This window comes from Oncorhynchus tshawytscha, linkage group LG11 (genome assembly GCF_018296145.1).
Source record: "Oncorhynchus tshawytscha isolate Ot180627B linkage group LG11, Otsh_v2.0, whole genome shotgun sequence".
Lineage (NCBI taxonomy): Eukaryota > Metazoa > Chordata > Actinopteri > Salmoniformes > Salmonidae > Oncorhynchus > Oncorhynchus tshawytscha.
The window spans coordinates 40907410-40934091 of NC_056439.1; the positions used below are offsets into that span (position 1 = coordinate 40907410).

Below are 26682 nucleotides of genomic sequence, written 5' to 3' on the forward strand. Positions count from 1 at the left end.
TTTGTAGATCTATGCAGAATTACAAATGCTCTTAAATGGGTGTGTTGTTCAGCTGTCTCTTAGACAAAGACTCCCTTACAGTAATTATCCATCTCAGAGAGTCTGCTAGTCTGATAACAGGTTAAAGCGATAAAATAACTAAACGAGTGGAGAGATAGAGGGTTATAAAAGACAGCTGTGCATTAAACATCTCAGCGTCATGCATGTGCTGTGTTTTAGATGGTCCCACGTATGAGCTAGATACTGGACCCTATTCCAACTAAACTACTGAAAGAGCTGCTTCCTGTGCTTGGCCCTCCTATGTTGAACATAATAAACGGCTCTCTATCCACTGGATGTGTACCAAACTCACTAAAAGTGGCAGTAATAAAGCCTCTCTTGAAAAAGCCAAACCTTGACCCAGAAAATATAAAAAACTATCGGCCTATATCGAATCTTCCATTCCTCTCAAAAATTTTAGAGAAGGCTGTTGCTCCGCAACTCACTGCCTTCCTGAAGACAAACAATGTATACGAAATGCTTCAGTCTGGTTTTAGACCCCATCATAGCACTGAGACGGCACTTGTGAAGGTGGTAAATGACATTTTAATGGCATCGGACCGAGGCTCTGCATCTGTCCTCGTGCTCCTAGACCTTAGTGCTGCTTTTGATACCATCGATCACCACATTCTTTTGGAGAGATTGGAAACCCAAATTGGTCTACACGGACATGTTCTGGCCTGGTTTAGATCTTATCTGTCGGAAAGATATCAGTTTGTCTCTGTGAATGGTTTGTCCTCTGACAAATCAACTGTAAATTTTGGTGTTCATCAAGGTTCCGTTTTAGGACCACTATTATTTTCACTATATATTTTACCTCTTGGGGATGTTATTCGAAAACATAATGTAAACTTTCACTGCTATGCGGATGACACACAGCTGTACATTTCAATGAAACATGGTGAAGCCCCAAAATTGCCCTCGCTAGAAGCATGTGTTTCAGACATAAGGAAGTGGATGGCTGCAAACTTTATACTATTAAACTCGGACAAAACAGAGATGCTTGTTCTAGGTCCCAAGAAACAAAGAGATCTTCTGTTGAATCTGACAATTAATCTTAATGGTTGTACAGTCGTCTCAAATAAAACTGTGAAGGACCTCGGCGTTACTCTGGACCCTGATCTCTCTTTTGAAGAACATATCAAGACCATTTCGAGGACAGCTTTTTTCCATCTACGTAACATTGCAAAAATCAGAAACTTTCTGTCCAAAAATGATGCAGAAAAATTAATCCATGCTTTTGTCACTTCTAGGTTAGACTACTGCAATGCTCTATTTTCCGGCTACCCAGATAAAGCACTAAATAAACTTCAGTTAGTGCTAAATACGGCTGCTAGAATCCTGACTAGAACCAAAAATTTGATCATATTACTCCAGTGCTAGCCTCTCTACACTGGCTTCCTGTCAAAGCAAGGGCTGATTTCAAGGTTTTACTGCTAACCTACAAAGCATTACATGGGCTTGCTCCTACCTATCTCTCTGATTTGGTCCTGCCGTACATACCTACACGTACGCTACGGTCACAAGACGCAGGCCTCCTAATTGTCCCTAGAATTTCTAAGCAAACAGCTGGAGGCAGGGCTTTCTCCTATAGAGCTCCATTTTTATGGAACGGTCTGCCTACCCATGTCAGAGACGCAAACTCGGTCTCAACCTTTAAGTCTTTACTGAAGACTCATCTCTTCAGTGGGTCATATGATTGAGTGTAGTCTGGCCCAGGAGTGGGAAGGTGAATGGAAAGGCTCTGGAGCAACGAACCGCCCTTGCTGTCTCTGCCTGGCCGGTTCCACTCTTTCCACTGGGATTCTCTGCCTCTAACCCTATTACAGGGGCTGAGTCACTGGCTTACTGGGGCTCTCTCATGCCGTCCCTGGAGGGGGTGCGTCACCTGAGTGGGTTGATTCACTGTTGTGGTCATCCTGTCTGGGTTGGCGCCCCCCCCTTGGGTTGTGCCGTGGCGGAGATCTTTGTGGGCTATACTCAGCCTTGTCTCAGGATGGTGAGTTGGTGGTTGAAGATATCCCTCTAGTGGTGTGGGGGCTGTGCTTTGGCAAAGTGGGTGGGGTTATATCCTTCCTGTTTGGCCCTGTCCGGGGTGTCCTCGGATGGGGCCACAGTGTCTCCTGAACCCTCCTGTCTCAGCCTCCAGTATTTATGCTGCAGTAGTTTATGTGTCGGGGGCTGGGGTCAGTTTGTTATATCTGGAGTACTTCTCCTGTCCTATTCGGTGTCCTGTGTGAATCTAAGTGTGCGTTCTCTAATTCTCTCCTTCTCTCTTTCTTTCTCTCTCTCGGACGACCTGAGCCCTAGGACCATGCCCCAGGACTACCTGACATGATGACTCCTTGCTGTCCCCAGTCCACCTGGCCATGCTGCTGTTCCAGTTTCAACTGACCTGAGCCCTAGGACCATGCCCCAGGACTACCTGACATGATGACTCTTTGCTGTCCCCAGTCCACCTGGCCATGCTGCTGCTCCAGTTTCAACTTCCACCTGACTGTGCTGCTGCTCCAGTTTCAACTGTTCTGCCTTATTATTATTCGACCATGCTGGTCATTTATGAACATTTGAACATCTTGGCCATGTTTTGTTATAATCTCCACCCGGCACAGCCAGAAGAGGACTGGCCACCCCACATAGCCTGGTTCCTCTCTAGGTTTCTTCCTAGGTTTTGGCCTTTCTAGGGAGTTTTTCCTAGCCACCGTGCTTCTACACCTGCATTGCTTGCTGTTTGGGGTTTTAGGCTGGGTTTCTGTACAGCACTTTGAGATATCAGCTGATGTACGAAGGGCTATATAAATAAATTTGATTTGATTTGATTTAGAGGAGTGAATTATCCAGGAGTGACACCTTCACACGCGCGTGCACACACACGCATGCACACATGCACACACACACACACACACACACACACACACACACACACACACACACACACACACACACACACACACACACACACACACACACACACACACACACACACATACACACACACACAGGCCTAATAAAGCTGGTAAATGGAGGTGGATGTCTTGTCGTCCCAGCCCATCTCAGTCAAGGCACCTTAAATGACAGCCAATCAATAACCATAGAGTCTATATAATGGAAATTCTGATATCATTACAAAATTATTCCCTCTCCTTTAATAGGATTTTTGTGAAGCCTCTGTGGAACATTTATCTTTTATGTTACCCCTCAGAACATACGCTAGAGAGAGGAGCTGGTAGTGATATGTTCCGTGTTTTTTCTTTACTATAGAATCGGCAAGTAGGACAGTGTCTCCAGAATTCAGTGGCTGGTCGCATTTAAACATCTTCAGTGATTTCTCCCTTTACTTATCAGCAGTATTCACCCCCTTGGTTTTAATTTCTTTTTTTTGCATTAAAGTGGGATTTAAATTAATTTAATTGTGGGGGTTTTGCTCATTGATCTATACAAAATACTCCATAATATTAAGTATTTTTTACATTTAATTAACTCAAATGTTGTTGCAAAAGTATTAATCTCTTTTCATTAACAAGCCTAAATTAGAAAGTGTTGAATTTCAAGCACAGACTAAACTACAAAGACCAGCTTTTCGAAAGCCTCATAAAGAATGGCAGTGATTGGTAGATGGGTAACAATAACAAATCAGACATTGAATATCTCTTTAAGCATGGTCAAGTTAATACTGATGCTGTGGATGATGTATTAAACCACACAGACACATCAAAGATACAGTCATCCTTCTGAACTGAGCTGCAGGACAGGAATGAAACTGCTCACGGACGTCACCATGAGGCCAGTAGTGACTTTAAAACAGCTAGAGAGTTCATTGTTTGTGAAGGGAAAACACTAAGGATGGATCAACAAGATTGTAGTTACTCCACAATAATAACCAACATGACAGAATGAAAAGTAGAATACAAATATACAGAATACAAATATTCCAAAACATGCATCTTGTATGCAACAAGGCACTAAAGTTATACTGCAACAAAAAACATGGAGAAGGAATAAATGTTTTGGCCTAAATGCTAAGCCTTATATTTGGGGCAAATCCCACACAGCACAGCACTGAGTAACTGCCTCCTTATGATCAAGCATGGTGGTGGCTGCATCATGTTATGGGTATGCTTGATATCGGCAAAGATTGGTGAGTTTTTCAGGATAAAAAGAAACGGGATGGAGCCAAGCACAGGCATTTTCCTAGAGGAAAACCTGCTTCCGTCTGCTTTACACCAGACACTGGGAGATTAATTCAACTTTCAGCAGGACAATAACCTACAACACAAAGCCAAATCTACACTTGAGTTGCTTACCAAGAAAACAGTGATTGTTTCCGAGCAGCCAAGTTAAAGTTTTGACTTAAATCTGCGTGAAATCTATGTCAAGACTTGAAAATGGCTGTCTAGCCAAGATCCTCAAAACCTTTAGGGCTTCAGAGCTTTAGGGCTGTCCCCGACTAAAAAAAAGTAATCCTGTTCTTTTGACCAATCGATTGGTCGAAATGTTGAAACGTATTTTTCCATATATACAGTAGACAGACAGTGTAAAAAACACTTAATGAAGAAGTGTACCTGAGAGTCTGTTCGAACGAGATACAAAAAAAACAAAGCCTTTATTACACCAGACTAAAAACAGTTGCATGCATTTATTTATTGTTTAGGCTAATTATTCAAAGCTTCCTTTTGTTATTTAATTAAAAAACTAAAATGCTTGATAGCATTTCAGAGCATTCATGTCTTTTAGGCTGTGTGATGGCATGAACGAATGATTGATTGACTGATACAGTAGCCTATATATTGAAATATAGGCCTAAGAAAGTTACGGTATGAAGACTAAAGAAGAGTCACTTCTAGGCCTCCAGCTTGATGGTTATACAAGGATACTATACAAAGACCACTAATGACAACATGACTTACTGTTATGATCATCATCATTATAATAGTAACAGTAAGAAGGAGATCAAGAAAAGGGAGGCTATAAGAGCGAGAGCTCCGTGAATATTATGAGGACAAACTTGTGTTGTAAGATTACAATATCATTGTTCTGCCTGTTTGGAGCAGTGTAAACAACACTAAATCATTTATAAGTAATACCAGTCTGTTCTAACAATTATTTTTTTGTAAAGCCTTTATTACAGCATAGAAAACATTAAAAAGAGTCAAACACTCAAACAGGCAACATAAGAAAGATCTGTCTTATTTCTGTAGATATACATATATGGATGATTTATAAAGCCAGGTACATTGAACAGTTAGGATATTGATTATAGACTTAATTAAGTTGGGGTTTCCTCTCTCCTAACTTTTCTTAGACAATTAAACGAAGGCAAGGCTTGTTTCCTCGTTCCTGCTGCTGCCTCCGCCACATTGTTCTCCATCCCAATATACTGGTTAACTGCTATTATGCACAAAGCAACATAGGGAAAGGCAGCAATTCTACGGTGTACTGAAGGTTGTGTTTCAGAACCGCGGACAGCGACCTTATCCAACGAGGGAGAAAGCGCATTTCTTATAAGATAATATCAGATTTATTAGTGTTGCACCATTTGGTTTGACATAATATAACCATATACAATTGCAGTATCAAGTGTCTTGTGATGGACTGTGCCCTCCCCGTGGCCTCCGCAATGGATTAGTCCACTCAGACAGGGGTGAATAAGACAGGTGTCTTGTGATGGACTGTGCCTTCCCCGTGGCTTCCATCATGGATTAGTCCACTCAGTCAGGGGTGAATCAGACAGGTGTCTTGTGATGGACTGTGCCCTCCCCGTGGCCTCCGTCATGGATTAGTCCACTCAGACAGGGGTGAATCAGACAGGTGTCTTGTGATGGACTGTGCCCTCCCCGTGGCCTCCGCAATGGATTAGTCCACTCAGACAGGGGTGAATAAGACAGGTGTCTTGTGATGGACTGTGCCTTCCCTGTGGCTTCCGTCATGGATTAGTCCACTCAGACAGGGGTGAATCAGACAGGTGTCTTGTGATGGACTGTGCCCTCCCGTGGCCTCCGTCATGGATTAGTCCACTCAGACAGGGGTGAATCAGACAGGTGTCTTGTGATGGACTGTGCCCTCCCCGTGGCCTCCGTCATGGATTAGTCCACTCAGACAGGGGTGAATCAGACAGGTGTCTTGTGATGGACTGTGCCCTCCCCGTGGTCTCCGTCATGGATTAGTCCACTCAGACAGGCGTGAATCAGACAGGTGTCTTGTGATGGACTGTGCCCTCCCCGTGGCCTCCGTCATGGATTAGTCCACTCAGACAGGGGTGAATCAGACAGGTGTCTTGTGATGGACTGTGCCCTCCCCGTGGTCTCCGTCATGGATTAGTCCACTCAGACAGGTGTGAATCAGACAGGTGTCTTGAGCACCATGAAAATATTTGTTTTTGCAACTGCTCGACTAAAGAAATCTCGGTCAACCAACAGCCTATCGACCAAACAATCAACTAGTCAACTAAATGGGGTCAGCCCTACAGAGCTTGAAGAATTTCTTAAAGAATAATGGGCTTTGTGTGTGTTCCTGTGTGTGTGTGTGTACCTGTGTGTGTGTTTGTGTGTGCATGTGTGTGTTTATGTGTATGTATGTATGTATGTATGTATGTATGTATGTATGTATGTATGTATGTATGTATGTATGTATGTATGTATGTATGTATGTATGTATGTATGTATGTATGTATGTATGTATGTACTGTGTGTGTGTGTGTGTGTGTGTGTGTGTGTGTGTGTGTGTGTGTGCGTGTGTGCGTTTGCATACCTGTGTGTATGTTTGTTTGCGTGTGTGCGTGTGTGCGCGTGTGTGTTTGCATGCCTGTGTGTATGTTTGTTTGCGTGTGTGTGCGTGTGTGTGTGTGCATGCATGTGTGTATGTTTTTGTGTGTGTGTGTGTGTGTTTTATGTGTATGTATGTACTGTGTGTGTGTGTGTGTGTGTGTGTGTGTGGGTGTGTGTGTGTGTGCGTGCGTGCGTGTGTACTGTGTGTGTATATGTGAGTGACTACTGTGCGATGCTAATATGCTGCCATGTATTTACCACGAGGCAGCCACATAAGGGTTGATAAAAGCCACTTGGTCTCTCCTCTCCTCCTGTCATCCTCTCTGCCCCCTCTCCACTCTATGACGCTCTGACAACAAGGTTAACAGTCCAACACTAAGGTTAATATTGCCTTCAACATGTTAATGAAGCAGCTAAATCACCACAGTGCTCCCAGGGCAGACACACACACGCACACACACTTCTGGGGAACAATTATCAGGCCCGGAGGAGTGTTTTGTGTTTTTACACTAGCTGACATCCTTTATGGGCCTCCGGATCATCCCCGGTCTACATGCACTGTAATACCGCTGAAATATATCTCTGGAGCAGCACAACTATTGATTTATGCATAATTATCCCCAGGCTTCCCAAGGAGAGAAATATGCATAGCAGGGTTAACGTCAATGTGCCGTGTGTGTGTGTGCGTGTGTGTGTGTGTGTGTGTGTGCGTGCGTGCGTGTGTGTATGTGTATGTGTGTGTGTCTGTGTGTGTGTGTGTGTGTGTGTGTGTGTGTGTGTGTGTGTGTGTGTGTGTGTGTGTGTGTGTGTGTGTGTGTGTGTGTAGGGGCTGGCTAGGCTTGTAGAGCAAGTCTTTATGGATGTAGGATACATGAAACATTACCGTCAGCAACTGATTCACAATCCAACCTGATCAATACCAAGTGGTGAGAGTCTGCTCTGGTGGTGAGAGTCTGCTCTTGTGGTGAGAGTCTGCTCTGGTGGTGAGAGTCTGCTCTGGTGGTGAGAGTCTGCTCTGGTGGTGAGAGTCTGCTCTGGTGGTGAGAGTCTGCTCTGGAGGTGTGAGTCTGCTCTGGTGGTGAGAGTCTGCTCTGGTGGTGAGAGTCTGCTCTGGTGGTGAGAGTCTGCTCTGGAGGTGTGAGTCTGCTCTGGTGGTAAGAGTCTGCTCTGGTGGTGAGAGTCTGCTCTGGTGGTGAGAGTCTGCTCTGGAGGTGTGAGTCTGCTCTGGAGGTGTGAGTCTGCTCTGGTGGTAAGAGTCTGCTCTGGTGGTAGAGTCTGCTCTGGTGGTAAGAGTCTGCTCTGGTGGTGAGAGTCTGCTCTGGTGGTAAGAGTCTGCTCTGGTGGTAAGAGTCTGCTCTGGTGGTGAGAGTCTGCTCTGGTGGTAAGAGTCTGCTCTGGTGGTGAGAGTCTGCTCTGGTGGTGAGAGTCTGCTCTGGTGGTAAGAGTCTGCTCTGGTGGTGAGAGTCTGCTCTGGTGGTGAGAGTCTGCTCTGGAGGTCTGCTCTGGTGGTGAGAGTCTGCTCTGGTGGTGAGAGTCTGCTCTGGTGGTGAGAGTCTGCTCTGGAGGTGTGAGTCTGCTCTGGTGGTAAGAGTCTGCTCTGGTGGTGAGAGTCTGCTCTGGTGGTGAGAGTCTGCTCTGGAGGTGTGAGTCTGCTCTGGAGGTGTGAGTCTGCTCTGGTGGTAAGAGTCTGCTCTGGTGGTAAGAGTCTGCTCTGGTGGTAAGAGTCTGCTCTGGTGGTGAGAGTCTGCTCTGGTGGTAAGAGTCTGCTCTGGTGGTAAGAGTCTGCTCTGGTGGTGAGAGTCTGCTCTGGTGGTAAGAGTCTGCTCTGGTGGTAAGAGTCTGCTCTGGTGGTGAGAGTCTGCTCTGGTGGTAAGAGTCTGCTCTGGTGGTAAGAGTCTGCTCTGGTGGTGAGAGTCTGCTCTGGTGGTGAGAGTCTGCTCTGGTGGTAAGAGTCTGCTCTGGTGGTGAGAGTCTGCTCTGGTGGTAAGAGTCTGCTCTGGTGGTGAGAGTCTGCTCTGGTGGTAAGAGTCTGCTCTGGAGGAGTGCTGTGGGCTTTACACACACAGACTCACACACACGCATGCAGACATCCTTACATCTTTCTTCCTCCTAATTTAATTCATTTTTAGATTTAGAGTTACATAAGGAAATGTAATCTGGTGAAATTCCTTTAAATATGTATAAGAAATTCTTAATTATGTGCAAAACACACTTTATATAAGGGAGACACGGAAAGTTTCCACTGAAAGTTGGAGGGAGTAAAGAAGAGATGAAGCGAGAGAGAAAGAGAGGGGGGGGTTGAGGAATGCTCTTTCTTCTCCTCTGTCTGCCTTCTTATCCCAGAGTGCTTTGGGAGACGCCAAAATAATGTTCTACTCTGTAACCATTAAGGCCCTTACTTACTGTTTACACACCACACCACACCCCACAACTCACTCCTCTCTAAGACCAACTAGGTTCATTTACTGTAGGTGGATGTGTGTATTGACAGAATCAAATAGAATTTGAGTGAGATAAAAGCATCTAAGCAGATGCCGTCTCCTCCATCTGGACAGATGGTTATTCTGTGTAATGGTGTGTCTGGGTAATATGTGGATTGTGTGTCTAAACAGTCGTAAAAGCCTGGGTAAAGGATGGATAAATGGCTATCATCAACATTAAGGTCTGGCACAAGACAATCACAACATGGGTAATGGCACAGACAGTCTTGGATGCTCCAAACCAACAGGTTGGGTTCGTTTGTCTGTCTGCGTGTGTGTGAGTGTGTGTGTATTCGTTTCTCTGTGTGTGTTAGTATGTGTGAACGGGAAGTTTTGATCAGACAATTAGTGCAGAATCGTCTACAATCTACAATCCATTCTTCCGAGTCTAAGCCGGGAGGGGGGGTCATACTCTGTGGCGATTTTAGCATGTAAATCTTGGTGGGCCAAACTCCCCAAAATTATTTTAGATGCATGTCAGCAAAGAAACTGCACAACACTAAACAATACATTAATTGCACTATAACGGTGACAAACGGTGGCTACAAACTGTTAGAGTCTACATAAAGCTGTCCAAACAACAGTGCTTTCTTTTCAGCACCATGGAGTGAATCCTTACCACCGCTACACCTGGCTTTCAGCAGAGCCTTGTCTGGCAGCGAAACAGTTTATTCAGCATCATTTACTGCCTTTACAAAAACATAGCTGATATGTGGTTTCTACTGACAACTGAGACGTACAAACTATGGCATATGCGGATAAGAGGAGATCCGTAAGACATTAATGAGCGAGCGACGACGAATGTTGTCAATATAACTACAGTTGAAGTCGGAAGTTTACGTACACGTTAGCCAAACACATTTAAACTCAGTTTTTCACAATTCCTTAGGTCAGTTAGGATCACCACTATATTTTAAGAATGTGAAATGTCAGAATAGTATAGAGAATGATTTATTTCAGCCTTTATTTCTTTCATCACATTCCCAGTGGGTCAGAAGTTTACATACACTCAATTAGTATTTGGTAGCATTGCCGTTACATTGTTTAACTTGGGTCAAACGTTTTGGGTAGCCTTCCACAAGCTTCCCACAATAAGTTGGGTGAATTTTGTCCCATTTCTCCTGACAGAGCTGAGTCAGGTTTGTAAGGCCTCCTTGCTCGCACACGCTTTTTCAGTTCTGCCCTCAAATATTGTATAGGATTGAGGTCAGGGCTTTGTGATGGCTACTCCAATACCTTGACTTTGTTGTCCTGAAGCAATTATGCCACAACTGTGGAAGTATGCTTGGGGTCATTGTCCATTGGGAAAACCCATTTGCAACCAAGCTTTAACTTCCTGACTTTTGTCTTGATATGTTGCTTCAATATATCTACATCATTTTCCACTCTCATGATGCCATCTATTTTGTGAAGTGCACCAGTCCCTCCTGCAGCAAAGCACCCCCACAACATGATGCTGCCACCCCTGTGCTTCACGGTTGGGATGGTGTTCTTCGGCTTGCAAGCCTCCCCCTTTTTCCTCCAAACACAACGATGGTCATTATGACCAAACAGTTCTATTTTTGTTTAATAATTTTTCAAAAAAGTACAATATTTGTCCCCACTTGCAGTTGTAAACCATAGTCTGGCTTTTTTATGGCGGTTTTGGAGCAGTGGCTTCAACCTTGCTGAGGGGCCTTTCAGGTTATGTCGATATAGGACTCGTTTTATTGAGGATATAGATACTTTGTTTCCTCCAGCATCTTCACCAGGTCCTTCGCTGTTGCTCTGGGATTGACTTGCACTTTTTGCACCAAAGTACGTTCATTTCTAGGAGACAGAACGCCTCTCCTTCCTGAGCGGTATGACGGCTATGTGGTCCCATGGTGTTTATACTTGTGTACTATTGTTTGTACAGATGAACGTGGTACCTTCAGGCAATTGGAAATTGCTCCTAAGGATGAACCACACTTGTGGAGGTCTACAATTTTTTTTTCTGAGGTCTTGGCTGATTTCTTTTGATTTTCCCATGATGTCAAGCAAGGTAGGCCTTAAAATACATCCACAGGTACACCTCCAATTGACTCAAATGATGTCAATTAGCCTATCTGAAGCTTCTAAAGCCATGACGACATAATTTTCCAAGCTGTTTAAAGGCACAGTCAACTTAGTGTATGTAAACTTCTGACCCACTGGAATTGTGATACAGTGAAATAATCTGTCTGTAAACAATTGTTGGAAAAATGACTTGTGTCATGCACAAAGTAGATGTCCTAACCGACTTGCCAAAACTATAGTTTGTTAACAAGAAATGTTATGTAGTGGTTGAAAAACTAGTTTTAATGACTCCAACCTAAGTGTATGTAAACTAGTTTTAATGACTCCAACTGAAGTGTATGTAAACTAGTTTTAATGACTCCAATCTAAGTGTATGTAAACTAGTTTTAATGACTCCAACCTAAGTGTATGTAAACTAGTTTTAATGACTCCAACTGAAGTGTATGTAAACTAGTTTTAATGACTCCAACCTAAGTGTATGTAAACTAGTTTTAATGACTCCAACTGAAGTGTATGTAAACTAGTTTTAATGACTCCAACCTAAGTGTATGTAAACTAGTTTTAATGACTCCAACTGAAGTGTATGTAAACTAGTTTTAATGACTCCAACCTAAGTGTATGTAAACTAGTTTTAATGACTCCAACCTAAGTGTATGTAAACTAGTTTTAATGACTCCAACCTAAGTGTATGTAAACTAGTTTTAATGACTCCAACCTAAGTGTATGTAAACTAGTTTTAATGACTCCAACTGAAGTGTATGTAAACTAGTTTTAATGACTCCAACCTAAGTGTATGTAAACTAGTTTTAATGACTCCAACCTAAGTGTATGTAAACTAGTTTTAATGACTCCAACTGAAGTGTATGTAAACTAGTTTTAATGACTCCAACCTAAGTGTATGTAAACTAGTTTTAATGACTCCAACTGAAGTGTATGTACTCTAGTTTTAATGACTCCAACTGAAGTGTATGTAAACTAGTTTTAATGACTCCAACTGAAGTGTATGTAAACTAGTTTTAATGACTCCAAGTGTATGTAAACTGTTTTAATGACTCCAACTGAAGTGTATGTAAACTAGTTTTAATGACTCCAACCTAAGTGTATGTAAACTAGTTTTAATGACTCCAACTGAAGTGTATGTAAACTAGTTTTAATGACTCCAACCTAAGTGTATGTAAACTAGTTTTAATGTCTCCAACCTAAGTGTATGTAAACTAGTTTTAATGACTCCAACCTAAGTGTATGTAAACTAGTTTTAATGACTCCAACCTAAGTGTATGTAAACTTCCGACTACAACTGTACGTGTTCAGCACTTCTGAAATGTACAGCGACAGAAAGCAGAACATGGGCTCTGCTCTTACAATATTTTCCCTGTACACAAAGTCAGAACCGTAGGATAAATAAATGTAGAAAACAGATGTAGAACTACAGATGTTTTTGTGAGAAGACCGATTATCGACAAACACCGCTCTAGCTCTGTCACCTTTCACCCCAGATGTTTTCTGGTCTGACAAACACCGCTCTGGCTCTGTCACCTTTCACCCCAGATGTCTTCTGGTCTGACAAACACCGCTCTAGCTCTGTCACCTTTCACCCCAGATGTCTTCTGGTCTGACAAACACCGCTCTAGCTCTGTCACCTTTCACCCCAGATGTCTTCTGGTCTGACAAACACCGCTCTAGCTCTGTCACCTTTCACCCCAGATGTCTTCTGGTCTGACAAACACCGCTCTGGCTCTGTCACCTTTCACCCCAGATGTCTTCTGGTCTGACAAACACCGCTCTAGCTCTGTCACCTTTCACCCCAGATGCGGACGGATTTTGATCTGGATGTTTCTCATTATGTTCCTTAGATTGACGCACCAGTGTATCAATCGAGAAATGAGGGTTAAGGCTGTTGAACAATATATATAAACATGTTCATTCCTAAACACAATATGGGGTGATTTTGTGACTGTACAGTTTAAAACACAAAAAATGCCACATAATCTAGATTTCTACATTTAAAAACCTTGGAATAATTTAAATGAAGTCGAAACCAACAACATGATGTGTATTAATATGTTAAAGCATGCTGTATTCCTGCACGTGAGAGAAACACATTCTCACATCTTCAAGACGTAAACAAAACACACAAACAAAGTAACAAACGGAATAGAAACGGACCAACCGGTGAACATGTGTGAGCATATGGATGAATATGTGTGCGGGTCGTGTGTGTCAGCCCAGACCATATGTTAGAGCTGTGCGGCGGCACTGTGTGTGTGTGTGCCCATCACACAAAGCTGATCAATTAGAGCTCGTCCCAGGCCCAGTGATTTGTGTCTCAGTTATTAAAAAAGGAGGCTAATTCATCCTACTTTCATATTGGTAATAAATCTATGGCAGTGGCCCGCACACACGTGTGTGTGACAGAATGTGTGTGTGTAACAGTGTGTGTGTGTGTATGATTCATGGCCAACAGGGAGTGTGCGCTATGCCACATTTTTCTCCTTGTAATTAACAGTAAATTGTTTTTACTGCCGTGTACAATGAATTTCCCCCCTGGTTACGCCAGTGTCTCGACTGAAATACTGAGTGAGTGAATTTAGTGAGTTAGTGAGTGCATGTGTGTGTGTGTGTGTGTGTGTGCGTGAGTGAGTGTTCCATAGCTCCGGAGTTCGTGGCTCCTCCTGAGGTGTCGGCGGTGTCATCCTCGTCCCTAAAGGTCACGTGGAGGTCAGCGCGGGGTCAAGAGGCTAGTGAGTGTTTGAATATGTGTGAGTGTTTGAATATGTGAGTGAGTAAGTGTGTGAGTGAGTCCGTGATTGAGTGCATGTATGTGTGAGTGTATGTGTATGTGTATGTGAGTGTGTGTGTATGTATGTGAACGTCTGTGTGAGTGTGTTTTTGAGTGCGTGCGTGCGGGATTGAGTGCATGTATGTGTGAGTGTGAGTGAATGTATGTGTGTGTATGTGTGTGTGTGAACCCTGTCATCCCTCTCCCTCACTCTCTTCCCTCTCCCTCACTCTCTTCCCTCTCCCTCACTCTCTTCCCTCTCCCTCACTCTCTTCTTTGCTTCTTCACTCTCTCCCTATTTCTTGTTTTCTCTTTTTCCTTTTTCTCTCCCTACTTTGCTTTCTTTCCATCCCCCTCTCCCATCCAGAGGTAGTTCGTTCCCTGACAGACACACTCCATTATAGTCTCTTAATATGTAACTGACCTGCTATTCTACACCTCCATAACTGGGACAATACAAACATGTGGTCAGGTTTAACCAGCAACAATCATGATCTACAACTCCATAAACAACTCCATAAACAGAGACACTGTATGGGAGTATAGCAGTACTGCTGGAGTATACTGGAGTATTTCTGAGCAGTGTGGTAGAAATAAATAAATAATTGGATGATATTTATCTCTGGTGTTATAATGAGTGGGTTACCAGTTGGTAGTGTTCAGTTTGTGTGTGTGTGTGTGTGTGTGTGTGTATGTGGTACCTGTAGGTAGTGTTCGTCCGGAGGCAGGCAGGCTGGTCACACAGCCCAGTGAGGTACATAGAGTCACAGTGAAGTCATATTTCCTGTAGGCCTCTAGCCCTTCTGCTACATACACACGCTCTGATGGACTGGCTACATACAGCACCTGCGACAAGAAAGACACACACACACACACACACACACACACAGAGGATCAGAGTGATGTTATAGGCCCCCTACACACACTTGTGGTCCTGTATGGCTCAGTTGGTAGAGTATGGAGCTCAGGTGGTAGAACATGGAGCTCAGGTGGTAGAGCATTGAGCTCAGTTGGTAGAGCACAGAGCTCAGGTGGTGGAGCACGGAGCTCAGTTGGTAGAGCACGGCGCTCAGGTGGTAGAGCATGGCGCTCAGGTGGTAGAGAGCATGGAGCTCAGTTGATAGAGCATGGCGCTCAGGTGGAGGAGAGCATGGAACTCAGTTGAGCCCGGAGCTCAGGTGGTAGAGCACGGAGCTCAGTTGGTAGAGCGTGGAGCTCAGTTGGTAGAGCATGGAGCTCAATAGGTAGAGCATGGAGCTCAGTTGGTAGAGCATGGAGCTCAGTTGGTAGAGCATGGAGCTCAATTGGTAGAGCATGGAGCTCAGTTGGTAGAGCATGGAGCTCAGTTGGTAGAGCATGGAGCTCAGTTGGTAGAGCACGGAGTTCAATTGGTAGAGTATGGAGTTCAATAGGTAGAGCATGGAGCTCAGTTGGTAGAGCATGGAGCTCAGTTGGTAGAGCATGGAGCTCAATTGGTAGAGCATGGAGCTCAGTTGGTAGAGCATGGAGCTCAGTTGGTAGAGCATGGAGCTCAGTTGGTAGAGCATGGAGCTCAGTTGGTAGAGCATGGAGCTCAGTTGGTAGAGCACGGAGTTCAATTGGTAGAGTATGGAGTTCAATAGGTAGAGCATGGAGCTCAGTTGGTAGAGCATGGAGCTCAGTTGGTAGAGCATGGAGCTCAATTGGTAGAGCATGGAGCTCAGTTGGTAGAGCATGGAGCTCAGTTGGTAGAGCATGGAGCTCAGTTGGTAGAGCATGGAGCTTAGTTGGTAGAGCATGGAGCTCAATAGGTAGAGCATGGAGCTCAATATGGAGCTCAGGGTAGAGCATGGAGCTCAGTTGGTAGAGCATGGAGCTCAGTTGGTAGAGCATGGAGCTCAATTGGTAGAGTATGGAGTTCAGTTGGTAGAGCATGGAGCTCAGTTGGTAGAGCATGGAGCTCAGTTGGTAGAGCATGGAGCTTGCAACGCCAGGGCTGTGGGTTTGATTCCTGCTGGGCCCACACATACAGAAATGTATGCATTCCCTACTGTAGGTTACTTTGGGTAAAATTGTCCGCTAAATGGCATTTACATGAGATGTGTCAACTTGCTTGAGACTTATTTGCTCCCCTAGCTAATGCCTAGGCTTTAGCTCCGCAGGCTAACACAATCTTCTAGCACACACCACACACACAGACTGCGAGAACAGAGCGATATGTTACGAGGAGACATTATGCATCCCGTTAAGAGAGGACAGTGAGAAAGCAGAGGGATAGTCCTACCAAGGGGGACAGCTGACTAGACAAACAGTTGGGCAAAAAAGTATTTAGTCAGCCACCAATTGTGCAAGTTCTCCCACTTAACAAGATGAGAGAGGCCTGTAATTTTCATCATAGGTACACTTCAAATTATGGCAGACAAAATGAGAAAAAAAAATCCAGAAAATCACATTGTACGATTCATTAAAAATGTATTGTTTGAGCCGATGAGAACACTCCTATCTGTGCAATGATATTGTATGTGTTTTTCTAAGGGAATGCAGAAGTAGTGGTGTTTCAAATGTCTATCTATTTTTCTAAGATGATTTAGGGCCAAGACAGGAAATCTAGGAATGAGGGAGAAGCATGTGTACCTATTTATTGTGTAAGTATGTTACCTGTGTGATAACAGGTGGTGCGTACGGGTTGGACCTCTGCTCTGTGACCAGGTTCACCCTGTATTCAGTGACCTGTCCTCTAGCCTCTTGACCCAGCGCTGACCTCCACGCGACCTTTAGGGACGAGGATGACACCGCCGACACCTCAGGAGGAGCCACGAACTCCGGAGCTATGGAACACACACACACACACACACACACACACACACACACACACACACACACACGTTACTCCCAAATCTCTTCTTTTGTCATTAGGTACTCTTAAATCACAGTGTCCATAATAGTAACTCCGTTGACTGCGTCAGTGTAACTGCTGTGGAGGGTTTTAATGAACAGCGGAAGCAGGTGGATGTTGTCAAATAGGAGCACAGCCAGGTTGAAAAAACAGCAGTGTTTTCACACCATGTCAACTTGACACAGCTACCCTGACAGAAACACAGAAATGCAGAGAGAGAGAGAGAGAGAGAGGAGAGAGAGAGAGAGAGCTTGTTAAATTACTCTGGGCACAGAATCCACTCCAAACGCAAGCTGTAAAATACCATTTGCATGTTTGATCCAAATGTGGAGCAGCATTTGTGTTTATGTTTGTGATGGAGCTGTCAACATGGCTCAGGAGTACTGGCATAATGAGCCTCAGTCAACACTCACACAGCCCTCTGAATGAAAGCACAGCACAGCACAGCACAGCACAGCACAGCACAGCACAGCACAGCACAGCACACATTTAGAAACACCTATTATCTCACACACTATCTCCCCATCTCTCGTCGTATCTCTCCAATCTCTCCTTTATCTCTGAAGCCACCTAGTGTTAGGTGTTTAATGCGATTCACGCATGCATGCAGGAGTGCACAAACACTCTCTCACACACACACACACACACACACACACACACACACACACACACACACACAGAGGGTGTGTAATGTGATTCATGGCTATTACACAGTCAGACAGGGGGCTGTGAGTTTTGTTTGGGGGCACAGTCTAGTTCTAATGAGCCATATCATCTCTTTGGAATTAGAATGCTTTAATGAGAAACCCCCCTCCTTCTTGTCTCTTTTTCTCTCTCTCTCTTCCCTATCCCTCTCCTCCCTCACTTCCACCAACCATTATGTCACAAAACTACTATAAATACACACCCAGAGGCCTCCCCAGAGGAACTCTCTCTCTCTCTTCCCTATCCCTCTCCTCCCTCACTTCCACCAACCATTATGTCACAAAACTACTATAACTACACACCCAGAGGCCTCCCCAGAGGAACTCTCTCTCTCTCTTCCCTATCCCTCTCCTCCCTCACTTCCACCAACCATTATGTCACAAAACTACTATAACTACACACCCAGAGGCCTCCCCAGAGGAACTCTCTCTCTCTGTAAGTGCTCACCTCACACTCTCTCTACTTCGTCACTGTTTGTGTTTGTATGCTGGTGTGTGTGTGTTTAACTGACCCCCCTCCTGTGTCCGAGCTGTAGTCCAGTCTGATATCACACTCCCGGCCATGTTGACGGTCAGAACTCGTAACTGATATGTGGAGAAGGCCTGCAGGTCTGTTACTATGGCGCTGCTCTGGGGAGGAGGCAGAGCACTCTCTTTGGCTGAGTCAGACGGGAGGCGGGGATCCAGCCAACCACTGCTCACAAACACCCTACGCTCTGGGGCGGGGCTTGTGGTGTTCTGCGATTCCATTGGCCCTCGTATGAAGAGCTCGTACCTTATAATAACACCTATGGAAGCAGAAACAAAAGAGACGATTTTATTGTGTTCAATTCCATATTAATCAGTTCTTGATGGGTTAGCTTGTGACTAGTTCCTATTAGGACCTGTTCCTTACCAGAAATATTGTATATTCTTATACCAGGTGGGTCACAAGGAAATGATAAAGTACATTATATTGATCAAAGTTAAAAAGAAGTTAGAGAACCACTATTTAGGACACAGTGGATTTTATTTTTTTTGGTAAATGAAAAAATAATCACGGTTTTCTACTTCGGGTTCTATTTTTTGACATTAAATGCACTATAAATGATGTGCGTTGAATAATGTAACAACAGAGAATAAAACAATTTCTAAAAGTCCCATAATAGTAGAGACTGTCCATTACTGATTATCACTCATTAACCAGCATTTATTCACATTACTTTACTTCAATCACAAATTTCAGTTGATGCCGTATGTGTTTTATTTGTTGACTTTATTATTTCATTCCAAGTCATCAACTCATCTCTATAGAGCTTCTGACAAAAGTCCTATTTTAGTAGTTCTACAAAGTAAATAAGTCATACTTTTATGCCTGCTGAATACCAACTATCAATCACTTAGATTGTATTTTCTGGTAGAGATACCTCTCGAAGCAACTGCTCTCTATCCCTCTTGATCGCACATTCTTCTGTCTCTTCTCTCTGTGTCTTCCCCACACTAACCCAATGTAGCAGGCGTAAAAGAAACACACAGACTGGACAAGTACTCGCGCAACGGATTATGGTCATTTGAGTTAATTACCATGTTTTCTGTACTAACCTATGTAAAACATTGGCCTGTTGGAAACTACAACTCCCTACTACATTGCACAGTTCGGGCTTGATCTGATTTTTTTGCATTGGATGCATCTCAATTCACCACATCTGCCTACTTAACACTTCCACATCTGCCTACTTAACACTTCCACATCTGTCTACTTAACACTTCCACATCTGTCTACTTAACACTTCCACATCTGTCTACTTAACACTTACACATCTGTCTACTTAACACTTACACATCTGTGGTAAAGGTGACAGAGCTAGAGCGGTATTTGTCAGACCATGAGACATCCCGAAAATCGGTCTTCTCACAAAATCGTCTGTAGCGTCTGAACGGTTTGGCCTAGAAAACCACTGTAAAGATGAGACTCTCAGGAACACGTACATGTTGGTTGTTTTTCTCTAGCACACCCACAGGCGTCACAAGACTCGTCTGAAAAATCAAATAGCAAATTGATCCTTGGGATGACCTTCTTAAAACAATTCCATATAGCTTAGTAGTATCCCCCCGGCTTAGACAGGGCTTAGACTCTTCTGGGTTAACAGCCGAAAAATAACCGCAATTTCAGTTAGTTGCTCAGCACTAGTAGGACACAAGGAGATACAATACTGTATGCATCACTACAGTACCATACTGTAAGCTACTAATCAACCACAGGTCTTCAGCCAATACTAAAATAGAATGAATGAATACCAGCACAGTGCATTCTCATATCCCATTCTAATACTCTATAGCAGAGAGACTCTTCATCCACATGAGAATCAAAGCTCAGCATCGTATCCACATTGCTCATTAGTGTTAACAAGGCAGTGAATGAATACAGAAGGTTGAGCCGAGGACAGGCAGGCATCACAACACAATAGAAATAAACACTTCTATTCTCCCTCTTTTCTCTCTCTATTCTCTCTCTTCTCCAATGCTCCCTATCACACTAGCACTTCAATGAGTCTGTTCCCCCATGTCTTGTTTCAATACAGCCAGACCAACATGGCAGTTCTAGTTGTAGGCATGGTTGAATTACGACTCAAAACAGAATATTAAATGACATGAATAATAATGTCTGGTAGAAGTACATTTGTTTCAATGTGCCTCGGGGAGCGATATAATGTAATGCAGTAAGTGTGGTGGTGGTTACACAGGCTTAATATGGTAGAGAGCCTTATAGAGACTGTACAAAGCCCTGGATCCAGGAGAACACTGTAGGGACACAGTGTTAAGGGGAGTTGAACATGTGTTCTCTTGGAGCATCCTAATAGGACAGTCTCCATAGTACCTCCTTTTCAAAACTATTTGTTCTTCTCAATTTTCTTCCATTTCATTCCTGTCGTCTGTGAACACAGATCAAGAGGCGATTCGGGTCGTACCATTGGGACGAACGGGGGTCCCAGGCTGCGTGCGTTTGGTGCGGTCCGGTGGCGTTGATCCTGGGTGGGGGCTGTCCCTGTGGGGGGCTGGGTGAAGTGAGGAGGGGCAGGGGAGGGGTGGAGGTGCACCCACCAGTAGTACAGGCCTGCAGGGTGAGGTTGTAGTGGGTGTAGGGGGAGAGGCCAGCGGCTACAGCCTGGGTCTCTAGACCTGTATAGTGGACCCGCTCCCTACCAGTACCAGCCTCCACTGAGGTCAGCACAAACCTACAGGAACACACAGAGAGAGGGATCAGTTTAGTTTATTAGTCAATATGACTTGACCATGATAACTGACCAGCCAATGTTACTCCTTCAGTTAGGGACTCACAGACCATAAAAGAACATCTCGTCTCATCTCAACTCAGCTGGTTGAGAATTCTTAAGTGCTGGTTTCCTGGACACAAATTAGGCTTAGTCCTAGACAAACAATCATGTTCAATGGGTTCACTATTGAAAGTGTTTTTCAATACAAGTCTCTCGCTCACTCTCTCTGATTCAATTATTTCCGTATTTCTCTTTATTTATCCACTGAGGTTAGATAGGACACCTAGAGGGGGTTTAGAATACTGGGTCCATACCACAGGAGGTTGGCGGCACCTTAATTGGGGAGGACAGGCTCGTGGTTATGACTGGAGTGGAATCAGTGGAACGCTATCAAATACATCAAACACATGGTTTCCAGGTGTTTGATGCCGTTCCATCTGCTCTGTTACGGACATTATTAAGAGCCGTTCTTCCCTCAGCAGCCCACTGGTCCATACCTCTCTTGTGGACGTGATGTGTTCTGTGGTCGGGTCCAGTTGAGGTTGGCTGTGGTCGGTCCTGGTCGGCCCACCAGAGTCAGAAGGATATGGTCAGGGTCTGGGGCGGCGGCCAGGGTCTGGTAACTGACCGGAACACTCACCGTCTGACCGTTAACATTAGCCGTTACTAGCTGATAAGAATAATCCATGAACGGAGACAAACCACTGTCCACATAAGTTACAGGGCCTAGGAGAGAGAAAATAATTGAATGTGTGTGTGCATGTGTGTGCGTGTGTGTGTTTGTGTGTCTTCAACATATAGTGTGTGTGTCTGTGTGTGCCCCCAAACCCAGTAAGAGGGTATGCTGGTGACCTCCAGATGACCTCCAGAGAAGACCATGTCATTAAAGACATGCTCTCTCACAGATGATTTTTTGAGATGGGCTGGAAAGACACTAAATGTGCAGTGTTGTACGAAAGACACAGCTGAGGTAACCTATGGTACAAGTCTAAAACTGATAAGCCCCCAACATTTACACTAATGAATAAACCAATCAGAGTCTACTCTCATCACAGCTTCTAGCTTCATGACCACAAGCAGAGAGGAAACGTCAATCATATCAAGCCTGGTTGAATACACACGGACGAGCTCCTCAACTTGTTCCCACTCGCCAGCAACATAAAATGTATGTCCAAGATGATAACTGTATGTCCAAGATGATAACATATAGTTATCATCTTGGACATACATTTTATGTTGCTGGCGAGTGGGAACAAGTTGAGGAGCTCGTCCGTGTGTATTCAACCAGGCTTGATATGATTGACGTTTCCCCTCTGCTTGTGGTCATGAAGCTAGAAGCTGTGAGAGAGGTGGCCCTAGCAAAGATTAAACATCTGCTTGGACATGTGCCTCTCCCACAGAAGGTTCTGGTGGAAATTAATAACAAAACTGTTCAGGTGGTGAAAAAGTGGCAATGCTTCAACACACACACCACATGTGACTTTGTCTTCCTGAGCCAAAGAGAGGGGCGTTTAGGTGTCCCGAAGAGAGGGGCATTTAGGTGTCCCGAAGAGAGGGGCATTTAGGTGTCCCGAAGAGAGGGGCGGTTAGGTGTCCCGAAGAGAGGGGCGGTTAGGTGTCCCGAAGAGAGGGGCATTTAGGTGTCCCGAAGAGAGGGGCGTTTAGGTGTCCCGACGAGAGGGGCGTTTAGGTGTCCCGAAGAGAGGGGCGGTTAGGTGTCCCGAAGAGAGGGGCGGTTAGGTGTCCCGAAGAGAGGGGCATTTAGGTGTCCCAAAGAGAGGGGGCGGTTAGGTGTCCCGAAGAGAGGGGCGGTTAGGTGTCCCGAAGAGAGGGGCGGTTAGGTGTCCCGAAGAGAGGGGCGGTTAGGTGTCCCGAAGAGAGGGGCATTTAGGTGTCCTGAAGAGAGGGGCATTTAGGTGTCCCGAAGAGAGGGGCGGTTAGGTGTCCCGAAGAGAGGGGCATTTAGGTGTCCCAAAGAGAGGGGCGGTTAGGTGTCCCGAAGAGAGGGGCGGTTAGGTGTCCCGAAGAGAGGGGCGGTTAGGTGTCCCGAAGAGAGGGGCGGTTAGGTGTCCCGAAGAGAGGGGCATTTAGGTGTCCTGAAGAGAGGGGCATTTAGGTGTCCCGAAGAGAGGGGCATTTAGGTGTCCCGAAGAGAGGGGCGGTTAGGTGTCCCGAAGAGAGGGGCGTTTAGGTGTCCCGAAGAGAGGGGCGGTTAGGTGTCCCGAAGAGAGGGGCGGTTAGGTGTCCCGAAGAGAGGGGCGTTTAGGTGTCCCGAAGAGAGGGGCATTTAGGTGTCCCGAAGAGAGGGGCATTTAGGTGTCCCGAAGAGAGGGGCGGTTAGGTGTCCCGAAGAGAGGGGCGGTTAGGTGTCCCGAAGAGAGGGGCATTTAGGTGTCCCGAAGAGAGGGGCGTTTAGGTGTCCCGAAGAGAGGGGCGTTTAGGTGTCCCGAAGAGAGGGGCGGTTAGGTGTCCCGAAGAGAGGGGCGGTTAGGTGTCCCGAAGAGAGGGGCATTTAGGTGTCCCAAAGAGAGGGGCGGTTAGGTGTCCCGAAGAGAGGGGCGGTTAGGTGTCCCGAAGAGAGGGGCGGTTAGGTGTCCCGAAGAGAGGGGCGGTTAGGTGTCCCGAAGAGGGGGCATTTAGGTGTCCTGAAGAGAGGGGCATTTAGGTGTCCCGAAGAGAGGGGCGGTTAGGTGTCCCGAAGAGAGGGGCGGTTAGGTGTCCCGAAGAGAGGGGCGTTTAGGTGTCCCGAAGAGAGGGGCGGTTAGGTGTCCCGAAGAGAGGGGCGGTTAGGTGTCCCGAAGAGAGGGGCGTTTAGGTGTCCCGAAGAGAGGGGCGTTTAGGTGTCCCGAAGAGAGGGGCGTTTAGGTGTCCCGAAGAGAGGGGCGGTTAGGTGTCCCGAAGAGAGGGGCGGTTAGGTGTCCCGAAGAGAGGGGCATTTAGGTGTCCTGAAGAGAGGGGCATTTAGGTGTCCCGAAGAGAGGGGCGGTTAGGTGTCCCGAAGAGAGGGGCGGTTAGGTGTCCCGAAGAGAGGGGCGGTTAGGTGTCCCGAAGAGAGGGGCATTTAGGTGTCCTGAAGAGAGGGGCGTTTAGGTGTCCCGAAGAGAGGGGCGTTTAGGTGTCCCGAAGAGAGGGGCGTTTAGGTGTCCCGAAGAGAGGGGCGGTTAGGTGTCCCGAAGAGAGGGGCGGTTAGGTGTCCCGAAGAGAGGGGCATTTAGGTGTCCCAAAGAGAGGGGCGGTTAGGTGTCCCGAAGAGAGGGGCGGTTAGGTGTCCCGAAGAGAGGGGCGGTTAGGTGTCCCGAAGAGAGGGGCGGTTAGGTGTCCCGAAGAGAGGGGCGGTTAGGTGTCCCGAAGAGAGGGGCATTTAGGTGTCCTGAAGAGAGGGGCATTTAGGTGTCCCGAAGAGAGGGGCGGTTAGGTGTCCCGAAGAGAGGGGCGGTTAGGTGTCCCGAAGAGAGGGGCGTTTAGGTGTCCCGAAGAGAGGGGCGGTTAGGTGTCCCGAAGAGAGGGGCGGTTAGGTGTCCCGAAGAGAGGGGCGTTTAGGTGTCCCGAAGAGAGGGGCGTTTAGGTGTCCCGAAGAGAGGGGCGTTTAGGTGTCCCGAAGAGAGGGGCGTTTAGGTGTCCCGAATATTGAGTGGATTTACACTGCTATCAGACAGACTCACCTGTTGAACATGCTCAACAGTGACGATGTGACAGTTAAGGAGTTATGCAGAGCCTCCTTCCTTCTGGACCTACGGAGGAGGAAGGTTCCCCTGGCCAGGGACACTGAGGACAACTGCTTAGGCTTCAAGAGGAAGGCCAATTGAAAATTGGATTGGACACTTGTGCTGTGTGCTTTGGAGTGTGGTCAGATTGACCCGGACCTCAATGGCCTGTGCAACCGGACTGGAGTGTAGCTCAGGTGGACACGGACTGATATGTAAACTGAGTCAGTGACGGCCTCTGAAGCAGTTGTGGTCAGATCTCAGTGTTGTTGTGGAGACATGTGTCACCCATGATGGAACATCTCATCCTACATCCAGGACAACACTCTTCGGTGTCAGACGGATGCAGCTACTGCAACGCTGGACTGGCCTGAGGCTGCAGGGGAAACTCACTGCTCTGAACTGTGATGTCCACTCTGTCTCCCATTCCATGTACCAGAATTTTGCCATTGGCGAGAACATTCTAACCTTTACTTTTAAGGCGAGGCTGTGAGTTATACCAACAAAATGTAATCTAGCACTCTGGTACCCTGCAAACCATGAGCCATTTTGTGCTCTACATGAGTCAATGTAATGGAGTCCATTGCCCATGTTGTGAATGGCTGCAGTTCATACAAGGATTTGTACATTGCTAGACATGACCGCCTTGTTGACCTGATAGCCATCGAAGTGAGACAAGTGGCCTCACAAACAGTACACGTGCATAAACATTCTTGTGTAAGGGGAAGCTGGTTTGATGTTGATTATGTGTTTTCCTGTGTGTCAAATACACCAGCTATTGTTGTTGTGAGGGGAGGCCAGGGAGAGGTGCTCATTTTGGAAGTGGGCTGCTCATTGGACGGCTACATAGAGCAGGCCTTTGCTGAGAAGCTGTTTAAATACCAGCCCCTCGTGCCACGCTTGGACAGCCTCGGGTGGAGGTGCAAGCTGGTGGCTCTGATATTTGGCAGTCTCGGCCACATACACAGGCTTGCAGTGCGGTGCCTCCAGATTGAGGTCCTGACAAAAAGTAGGGCAAAGCAGTTGGCTAGATACTGCTCTGTTTCAGCTGTCGTAGGCACCCTAGCTGTTTGGAGAAGGGGGTGCTTTATGCATACATGGACTTTTGAAATGTTTGATCCTTTTTTTGTCAATTTGATTGGTGGATTCAAATAAAGTATACAAAATGTGTGTGTGTGTGTTTGTGTGCCTGTGAATGTGAATGTGTGTGTACTTACTGAATGGGTAGTGTCTCTGCGTAGTGTGTATATCTAGGCCGTCCCTGAGCAGTGTGTAGTTGAGAGTGTGTGTGTTGGGCGCGTCAGGAGGCCTCCACGTCAGGCGAATGGAGGTGGAGGTCAGGACTAACCCTACTGGACTGGGCTGCTGGATAGGAGCTGGGGGGAGGGGGAAGGGGAGAGACAGAGAGCAAGGGAAGCAGAGTAGGGGAGAGAAGAAGAGAGAGAGAGGGATGTGGGAAATGGGAAAGGGGTTGGGAGGGGATAAGAGAAAGAGGGGGAAGATACAATAACATTACTAACCACTGTGTATGTCTTATGCAACACAATAGACACAATAACAGGGTTGCGGGGTGTGTGTGTGTGTGTGTGTGTGTGTGTGTGTGTGTGTGTGCGTTCATGCGTGCGTGCGTGCGTGTCTGCGAGCGTGTGTGTGCGTGCATGTCTGCGTGCGTGCGTGTGTGCGTGTATGTGCGTGTGAGGGGTATTTTCCATTTGATCCACGGGGAGCGTCTTAGCATACTGAGGAGGCCCCAGAGAGCCAGTGTCCCTCTGTGAGTTTAATACTGTGTGTCTGTTCCATGTCAAGTTAGTGTCCGTGTGTCTAACTCAAAACAGCCCCTAGGCAGCGAAAGCACAGGAGGAGGAAATTACTCCCCACTAACACACACATCACACACATACTGTATGCATACACACGGACACACAGAATCCACAGACATCGAGAAAGAGATATAGTACACGCACAAATGCACACAACACATGCACATACATACAATAAATATGATATTATTTATAACCTTTAAGATATAAAAGTATTGTCTTAACT

At 45.9% G+C, this 26682-nt stretch overlaps 1 protein-coding gene across 1 annotated transcript in view; it reads right to left on the bottom strand.

Moving 5' to 3' along the window:
* The window catches only part of ush2a (Usher syndrome 2A (autosomal recessive, mild)), a 456140-nt gene that overhangs the window by 273387 nt on the left and 156071 nt on the right, over positions 1-26682 (bottom strand). Inside the window, exons 18-24 of the mRNA XM_042330430.1 lie at positions 25854-26012; positions 21430-21658; positions 20627-20893; positions 20437-20459; positions 18191-18466; positions 16737-16906; positions 14801-14945 (exon numbers count right to left, since the gene is read on the bottom strand). Of these exons, the coding sequence (XP_042186364.1) occupies positions 14801-14945; positions 16737-16906; positions 18191-18466; positions 20437-20459; positions 20627-20893; positions 21430-21658; positions 25854-26012 (1269 nt within the window). The remainder of the gene's footprint in view (positions 1-14800; positions 14946-16736; positions 16907-18190; positions 18467-20436; positions 20460-20626; positions 20894-21429; positions 21659-25853; positions 26013-26682) is intronic.